Raw genomic sequence first — 10083 nt, forward strand, 5'->3', positions numbered from 1 at the left:
TAACTCCCCAGCGGACACAATATAGGGAGCACAACACCATCTTAACTATGTCCATAGTGGTGTATAGAAAAATCACAACAATTTATTCTGACAACCCCCTATTTCTGAAAATACTTAGCTTTATGTATTTTCATAACACTTAGAATAAATGTATACATACAAAAATCCTACATATCTCTAAGGACATCTATTAGTAGGGAACAGAATATAACAAAACTAATATTGCCTACTGAGATAATCTGCTGCTACATTTTCTGACCCCTTAATTGCCTTAATGCGAAACTTGTAGTTCTGTAGGAACAGAGCCCATCGCATAACTCTACTACTTTCTATTTTGCTATTTTGGATAAACACCAATGGCCTATGATCTGTATACAGTATAAATTCGCGACCGTACAAGTACATTTGGAACTTCTTAATGGCGAACACAATAGCAAGACACTCTCGCTTAATTACTGAATAGTTTCTTTCCCTATCAAGTAGTTTCTTACTTGCGTAGGCGACTGGAAATATACCATCAGCGTGTTCTTGTAGTAAAACACAACCTAAACCAGTATCTGAGGCATCTGATTGCACGATGAAAGTTTTGGAAAGATCTGGCAGCCTTAGAATCGGGGCCTGGGTAAGGATGTCCTTGAGACACCTGAACGCCTCTTCCTCTTGTGGTCCCCAATCCTCTTGATTCGGTCGGCCCTTTTTGATGAGGTCTGATAGAGGTTTCGCGACATCGGCAAAATTTGGCACAAATTTCCGGTAATACCCGGCGAGTCCAAGGAAAGCTCTGACTTGCTTTTTCGTCTTTGGCTGTTGAGCGTCGCAGATCTTTTCCAACTTATCATCCTCCATGGCGATTGTCCCTTCGCCCACGGTATGTCCTACAAATCCTAATGTCCTGTAGCCGATCATACACTTGGAAGGCCTAACTGTTAGATTCGCATCCCGAATCCTTGTAAAGAGATCTCGTAGATCCTCAATGTGTTCCTTCCAGGTGTGGTTGTGACCTAGTATGTCATCTACGTAGTGGTCGGTGTTCTTGCTGCCGTCCAACATCTTCCTCATCATACGGTTGAATGTGGCTCCTGAGTTAACAAGACCAAATGGTAATTTCCAAAATTGGTAACATCCTTCCGAGGTCGAGAAGGCAGTCATGTGCCTCGAATTCTCCTCCACTGGTATCTGCCAGTAACCCTTGCTCAAGTCAAATTTTGAGAAGTAATTGTCCTTGTTGAGTCTTGTCATTATATCCTCAATGTCTCCCATTGGCTCAGGATCAAATCGCGTAATGGCGTTCAACTTACGAAAGTCAATACAAACCCTGTTGATTTGGTCCTTCTTCTTAACAATGACAATCGGTGCATTATAAGCCGACGTCGATGGTTCGACTATACCCATTTCCACCATTTTCCTTACTTCTTCTTGAACTTCTTTCTGCTTAGCATAAGGAATGAGATACGGTTTGACTCTTATCGGATCATCACAGGTTGTCTCGATCCGGTGTTCCCGTAAATGTGTCGTTCCAGGTATATCGGTGAAAATATCCTGAAATTCCTCTAGAAGTGCAATCGCTTGTGATCGCTGCCCTCCGTTAAGTCCTCACTTATCTGGATATCTTTGAAATTTTCTTTCACGGAAAAGTTTACAAGCTCTAACAGATTTTCGTCGTCTACTGCTCCGCAATCAACTGCATCCTCCGCCTCGATAACAGCTATCCCTTCTGCTATATCTCCTGCTGACCCTGCTTCATTATTTGTCTCATCTTGTTCTTTGCTGTCCTTTCTTTCAACATAATGCTTTAGCAAGTTCACATGGTACACTTTCACTTTACCACCAGCCTCAACTTTATAGTTCATTTGGTTCACAACTTCCACTATGTTGAATGGCCCCTTCCACTGAAGCAAAAGTTTGTTGTTGTCAGTAGGTAGTAACACCAGTACTTTCTGTCCGACTTCAAGTTGCCGATCCCTAGCTTTCTTGTCGTAGTGGTGTTTGTATGATCCTTGTGATTGGCGTAAGCTCTCACGAGCTATCTTGCAGGTTTCTTCTAACCTGTCTCTAAGGTTGAGAACATACTGGTAAGTATTCCTCGTTTCAGACTTCTCGTTAGCCTCATCTGTCCAGATTCCTTTTTACGCCTGCATGGGCCCGCGAACTGTTCTCCCATACAAAAGTTCGAACGGTGAGAATCCGGTACTCGCTTGTGGGACTTCCCGGTAAACGAATAATACTGCAGGGATATATCGGTCCCAATCCTTTGGTCGTTCTTGACACATCTTCTTTAACATGCTCTTCAGAACTCCGTTCATCCTCTCACACCAGCCATTACATTTGGGATTGTAAGGCGTTGTGAATAATTGTTTGACTGACACCAGTCTACACACCTCCTCCATGAGTCCTGAGGTGAACTGTGTCCCTCTGTCACTAAGTATCTCCTTCGGGAAACCAACTCTGCAAAATATTTCCAGGAGCGCTTCTGCTATCCTCTCTGTCTCAATCTTTGGTAATGCCGTAGCCTCAGGGTACCTAGTGGCATAATCTACTACTGTCAGTATGTAACGGTTTTTAGTCTCCGATGCCAGATAAATCGGACCAATCAAATCCACTGCTACCCGTTGGAATGGTTCCTCAATTAATGGCATTTCTCCTAACGGTACCTTGGTCACCCTGCCCTTCGGAGTCGTCTTTTGGCATATATCGCAAGATTGACAGTAGCGTGTTACATCGCTGGTCATACCCGGCCAGTAGAAACTTGTTGAAATCCTGTCGATAGTCTTCTGTACACCTAAATGTCCTCCGACAATTGACTCATGTGCGAGTGACATGACTTGCTCTCTATATGTCTGTGGAACAGCAATCTGTCGTATCTCCTCAATCAGTTCTCCTCTCTTCTGTTTGTAGACACGATACAATATGTTGTTCTTTATCTCCATTCGGTACTTATTACCAGGGTTGTCTCCCTTGGTTTTCGCTATCTCTCGCCACCTGTCCAGTGACTTGTCTGCCTTTTGGGCTTTCTCTAGTCCTTCAAGTCCGACAAGCTCAATTTCCTTCACTTGGACGTTCAACGGCCTTATAGCTTGTTTCTCCTTCTTTGCTTCAGCCCTGGTCACTACAGCAGCTGACTTGCATTCCTCTGAACGCGGCCTCCAATCAACATCCGCTGTTAACTTTGCCTCGTCCACATTACCGATCACGAGATCGTAGATTGGATCCTTCATACACAGTACTTCCAACTCTCCTACATAGAAAGGGGTATCCACATCAATCTTAGCCAGTCTGAACTTCCGCTCTGTTCCATCAATCAGTATACATGAGAGTTCGCCATCAGTCATCTGGTCAGGCTTCACGAGTGCTTCCCTAACAGCTGCGCTGCTACAACCTGTGTCCCTTAAAACCTGCACCGGGTGATCTCTCACGTATCCAAGCTGAACAGGCATTCCACTGTCTTCCAGTCGTATACGTCCCATTATCGCTGTGCTTGAATCTTCCTTACTGTGAATCTCACTCCTAATACAATCATCTGTTACTGCCCTCTCCTTCTGTGTAGATTTACAAAGTGCTGCCTTGTTGGTGTCCTTACTCTGACCACCTTTGTTAGGCCTTGATCCTATCTTGCCTCCATCTGCATGATCTCTCGCGATATGACCTTCACCTCCACAAATGAAACAGAGTCGTGTCCTCTGACCTTTCACTTCTGTTGTCTTGTCATTCGCTTTCTGTTGCTGGGAGTTATTATTACGTACTTGTTGGTTCGGCTTACTCGAGTTGTATGTGGCCTTGCTAGACTTCGCAAGATTTCCTCCATGGGCCTCCATATATTGTTCAGCGAGTCGTGTTAACTCCTGAGCATCCTTAGGTGCTCTCTCCCTGAGAAAAAGTGCCATGTCTGACGAACACGCTTGGATAAACTGCTCTCTTATTAGCAGGTCTGTTAATCCCTCAAACGATTTCACAATCTCTGACATTTGAGTCCATCTCGTCAGATATCGAGTTAATCTCGCCACAAACTGAAACGCAGTTTCACCTTTCTCAGGTTTTCCTTCATTAAACTTCACACGGAATCCTTCCTCTGTTAGCTCATACCTTCTGAGGAGTGCCTTCTTCAACTCGTCATAATCGTTGATCTGTGTCGATGGCATGCTTGAATAGACTTGAAGTCCCTTTCCGGTAAGCAGAGGGCTAAGGCTCACAGCCTAAATATCATTACTCCAATTCTGTGCCATAGCAAACTTCTCAAAACGTTCAAGAAAAGCATCCATGTCATCCTTTTGTTCGTCAAACTTTGGTAGCTTGGGTCGCAATGACATTGACCTTGACTCCTCTGTATGTGACCTTGACCTCTCGTTCCTTTCCTGTTGTGCCTTAAGTCTAACCGTCTCTACATCATTCTCCATTCTAAGCTTTTCGAGCTGAAACTCTCTATCTCTCTCGGCTTCCTCAAGTTCACGCTTGCGTAACTCCTCCTCCTTTTGTTCCTTCTCATTTTCACGTATTTCAGCTTCTTTATAACCAAGCCTCATTTTCACGTATTTCAGCTTCTTTATAACCAAGCCTCTCCCCAATACTTAACCACTTTTCGTAATCCATGGTATATTTCCAGTCGCTTACACCATGTAAGTATGGACAATAAACCACAAATAATCACCGTTATGATGATTCTACTCAAAAATATCCAAATGTCACAAATTCTGGAATTTTGAACTCTAATAAACACAAACACTTTTGTGCGCTAATCCTAATATGTCTAAAATATCTGTGTATATTACCCGACCTATTCTACCCTGTCTAGAATAACAGTAAATCCACAGTATTTCTATAAATAGACATGTATACCATGTACCCTGTCCAGTATGATAGCTTACAACAGCAACCAACCTACACTCTAGTGCAAAATAACAATTGATAATAATATGCCCAACCTATCCTGACTCTCAGAATAATAGCACAATAAATATTATACAATCCGACCTATTTTGACACTCTGTAATGGTTCTCTAATGCTATCAGCTAGTCTACAGCTACTACTGAGGGTTCATGTCTAACTTCCGGTAGAGAGGTGACATGATACGCCGACTATCTACACCTACACAAATATATCACACTACATATTCTAATGCATAGGTATATAAACGTACAACACCTGTAGTCACTTTCATAGTCCAACAATTTACCCATGAAAAATATCCCGGAACGAACCCCCAAGTTGTCAGGAGAAAAATGATCTAGATAAATACCTAGAATAGGGCGGAGACGAAACAGACGACGTCCAAAGACGATTCCGCTCACCTTATCCCTAGACTAATTTATTTTGGGATCTTTCGTTAGGTATATTGGACGATATTTGTTAGCTGGACTATGAAATGACGACAGAGACGTTGAGATACATTTAACATTTAATTAGACATAATAACGAAACAATAGGGGGTGTCGAGTTTACACAATAACACTATAATTATACCAACAGTCTATTGCCGCCCGCGCTGTGACCCAATTTCCACACGGTGCACACACAGCCGTCACCACAGTTCCACACGTATTGCACCGACATCACAGTTGATACACACGTTCATGACGTTAACTAGGCAACCTCCTTCAGTTCATTTCGAAGACACGTATCATACATACAGTTCATGGTTACACCGCTCCTTGAGCCGTTGTCTCCGACGCGCGTTCCTGTAGTCTTCTGTATGCGTTATCATTTCATGCCATTTGTCATGCTGTCCCTATGTCAGTGTGGTAGGTGGCGTGCTGCCGCTCACCCCTGATATAGTCTTCTGTATTGTTGTTTCATGTCATTTGTCATCTTGTCCCTGTGTCATTGTGGTAGGTGGCGTGCTGCCGCTCACCCCTGATATAGTCTTCTGTGTTGTCATTTCATGCCATTTGTCATCATGTCCCTATGTCAGTGTGGTAGGTGGTGTGCTGCCGCTCACCCCTGATATAGTATTCTGTATTGTTGTTTCATGTCATTTGTCATCCTGTCCCTGTGTCAGTGTGGTAGGTGGCGTGCTGCCGCTCACCCCTGATATAGTCTTCTGTGTTGTCATTTCATGCCATTTGTCATCTTGTCCCTGTGTCATTGTGGTAGGTGGCGTGCTGCCGCTCACCCCTGATATAGTCTTCTGTATTGTTGTTTCATGTCATTTGTCATCCTGTCCCTATGTCAGTGTGGTAGGTGGCGTGCTGCCGCTCACCCCTGATATAGTCTTCTGTGTTGTCATTTCATGCCATTTGTCATCATGTCCCTATGTCAGCGTGGTAGGTGGCGTGCTGCCGCTCACCCCTGATATAGTCTTCTGTATGTGTTGTCATTTCATGCCATTTGTCATCATGTCCCTACCCCTGTCAATTGGTGACCATGGTTAACCATGGTCAGTAAGGTTAACCATATTTAACCATGGTTTTACCATGGTTAGACATGGTTTCGGCATATTTTAACCATGGTAGTAACCGTGGTTAACCATGGTTAAATTTATGACCATGGTCAACCATGGTTGAGCTAATGTTGATATCCTTCAACCATGTTTGACCATGGTAAACCATGGTTGACCATGGTTTCACTTCATATTTTAACCATGGATAAATTATGACCATGGTCATCCGTGGTTGAGATGATGTTGATATTCTTCAACCATGTTTGACCATGGTTAACCATGGTTGACCATGGTTTCACTTCCCGACAACATGAGTCACATGACTTCTATATGTTTCCCGCCAAAACAGTCACCATCCAAAATGGCTGCTGTGTCTGTTGGAGTGTGGAAGGGGAAACATCTCTCTTCTTAAAATGGAAGTTTTGGCCAATTAGTGAATGGATTATCTTATTCTTGAATGTCTGTAAGTACAGATGAACACTTTTAGTAAGTTTTGATTTGTCTGCAATTCTTTATCAACATGAAATCGTTGCACACTGATATTGTGTTCCTATGCATATACCAATTTTTTATAGGTTTGTGTATTTGTCAATTGTTATTGAGTTATATTGTCCATATAAAACTATCATGTTTTGTAACTATAGGTTTATTTCAGACAAACACTAATTTACTTGGAATTTATAATGAAATCAATTGCTGCATATCCCTGATAACAGATTTTCTTAACACTTATCTGTGGTAGTAGTATGAAAATATAATGAACACAGTAAACTGGTGGTGATTCCAAGTAAAACTCTTCTGTTGTTATACATGAATAAATGGATTATACCTATTGCCATCACAATTTGTTTCAGCAAATATTGAATTGAGTAATAATATCAAGATTCCAATGGAATTTCTATTGGATTGATACAAAATTTGATATATATTTACCACTTAAATTCTATTGGAAATATCACTTAACCAGTGAAAATTCTGGCAAATTTTACCTCTGTTCCACTGGATATACCACTGAAATTCCAAGGAAATTCCACGTAAATCCAATGAAGTTTTCTGTAGGGTAACCATGGCCTGAACATGTTTTGACAACAATGAGACCCTGTTTTGACAATGACTTGACCATGGTTTGACCAATGAATTGACCATGGTTAACCATGGTTCAACCATGGTCAACCATGGTTCAACCATGGTCAACCATGGTTCAACCATGTGTTTTGACCATAGTCAATTACCATGACCATGGTTGAACATGACCAACCATGGTGTATGGGCTATGGTTGGCCATGGTTTTACTAGGTTTTAACCATGGTATTTGGGAAGATATTCCGCCTGGGCCTTCAACCATGGTTACTTACCATGCTTAACCATGGTTTGACCATGGTTTATAAACCATGGTTTACATATAACCATTGTTCCAACATCAACCATGCTTAACCATGCTTGACCATGGTTGGCCATTTAACGTAGAAGTCAAAACCATGGTTAACCATGGATAACCATGATTCCTGGGAAATGGTTAACCATGGTTTAACCATGGTCAACCATGGTTTACATAGCTTCAATTGACAGGGGTATGTCAGTGTGGTAGGTGGCGTTCTGCCACTCACCCCTGATATAGTCTTCTGTATTGTTGTTTCATGTCATTTGTCATCTTGTCCCTGTGTCATTGTGGTAGGTGGCGTGCTGCCGCTCACCCCTGATATAGTCTTCTGTATTGTTGTTTCATGTCATTTGTCATCCTGTCCCTATGTCAGTGTGGTAGGTGGCGTGCTGCCGCTCACCCCTGATATAGTCTTCTGTGTTGTCATTTCATGCCATTTGTCATCATGTCCCTATGTCAGTGTGGTAGGTGGTGTGCTGCCGCTCACCCCTGATATAGTATTCTGTATTGTTGTTACCTGTCATTTGTCATCCTGTCCCTATGTCAGTGTGGTAGGTGGAGTACTGCCGCTCACCCCTGATATAGTCTTCTGTGCAGTCATTTCATGTCATTTGTCATCATGTCCCTGTGTCATTGTGGTAGGTGGTGTGCTGCCGCTTTGTCTTTTATTCTGGCATTTCATGCCATTTGTCATCATGTCCCTGTGTCAGGTGGTATTCTACTGCTCACCCCTCATATAGTCTTTTATTCTGGCATTCCAGGTCATTTGTCATCATGTCGCTGTGTCAGTGTGGTAGGTGGCGTGCTGCCGCTCAGCCCTGATTGTCTTCTATTATGTCATTTCCATGTCCCTGTGTCAGTGTGGTAGGTGGTATTCTACCGCTTACCCCTGATATAGTCTTTTATTCTGTCATTCCAGGTCATTTGTCATCATGTCCCTGTGTCAGTGTGGTAGGTGGCGTGCTGCTGATATAGTCTTCTGTGCTGTCATTTCCATGTCCCTTTGTCAGTGTGGTAGGTGGCGTGCTGCCGCTCACCCAGATTGTCTTCTGTATGTGCTGTCATTTCCATGTCCCTTTGTCAGTGTGGTAGGTGGCGTGCTGCCGCTCACCCCTGATATAGTCTTCTGTATGTGCTGTCATTTCTATGTCCCTGTGTCAGTGTGGTAGGTGGCGTGCTAGCGATCACGTGTTCTGTAGTGTATTGTTGTTTCACCCCTGTTTGTCATCTTGTCCCTGTGTCAGTGTGGTAGGTGGCGTGCTGCCGCTCACCCCTTATATAGTCTTCTGCTCTGTCATTCCATGTCACTTTTGCTCTGATTGTGTCAAGAATACTTTGTTTTTGAGGGTTATTTTCTCTACTACATTTGACTTGTGTACTTATGGACAGGTATGGTTATTCAGTGATTGATAATGTAGCTGATATATATAAACAAGATGCATCTGAAATGTAGATATAGGTCAAAAGATGAAATAAAGGTCAAATTGACCTTGCCTTGATCCGCGAAAGGCCATGTCACCTGACTTAACTTACATTCCATGTGCATCTGTCAAGTGCATACATGGCCAGAAATTACTCCGGGATGTCGCAGTTGTGTATGTAATATGATTAATTTTCTCAAAATTTACTTTTTCTTATTTGATGCATTTTTAAAATTTGTGGTACATATATATTAAACCATACAGTACAACTGCACAAGTTTGTTCAGTCCCGAGACTCTTTGTGTATTATTAATTATACTATTCTCTTTTACCACATAATCCACCTGATATCGAGTGATTTCGCCCGTGTAATATTTTTGCATATGTCACTAGAGTAACATGACCTAGAGCGATTTTCGTTGGCTGGAAATTCATTGTGACGTCAGACAGAAACAATAAAATGACGTCAGGAAAAATGACGTCAAGATTACAAGGACGTGGAACAAAATGGCGGCCTCTGCTGCACTTTCGGAATACATTTTGACATGAAATTCTTTATTATGTAGGTATTTGTAGATATGTGATGAAAAGAATCTTAAATTTGTGTTCCTTTCATATGATACTGATACTCTTGCCAAGGCTCGCAAAAATAAAAACATCTTAAACTCGTTTCTGAAAATCTCATGAAATGAATACTCATGTAAGGTCCTATATATATTTATATACTTTTTTAGCCCACCATCATCAGATGGTGGGCTATTCAAATTGTTTTTCGTCCATGGTCGGTGGTCCGTCCGTCCTTCCGTCCGTCCGTCCGTCCCTCCGTCCGTCCGTCCGTCCGTCCGTCCGTTAACAATTCTTGTTACCGCTATTTTTCAGAAAGTACTAAAGGGATCTTTTCAAATTTCAT

General features: G+C 42.3%; 1 protein-coding gene across 1 annotated transcript; it reads right to left on the minus strand.

Annotated features, from left to right (window-relative positions):
• Window positions 1-1550: 1550 nt before the first annotated feature.
• LOC138309153 (uncharacterized) lies at window positions 1551-4136 on the minus strand. The gene is made up of 2 exons (XM_069250309.1): window positions 2164-4136; window positions 1551-2052 (listed from the first exon to the last, which is right to left on the minus strand). Exons 1-2 carry the CDS (start codon window positions 4134-4136, stop codon window positions 1551-1553), a joined length of 2475 nt encoding a protein of 824 aa, XP_069106410.1.
• Between the last annotated feature and the right edge of the window lie 5947 nt (window positions 4137-10083).

This window comes from Argopecten irradians, chromosome 1 (assembly GCF_041381155.1).
Source record: "Argopecten irradians isolate NY chromosome 1, Ai_NY, whole genome shotgun sequence".
Taxonomy (NCBI): domain Eukaryota; kingdom Metazoa; phylum Mollusca; class Bivalvia; order Pectinida; family Pectinidae; genus Argopecten; species Argopecten irradians.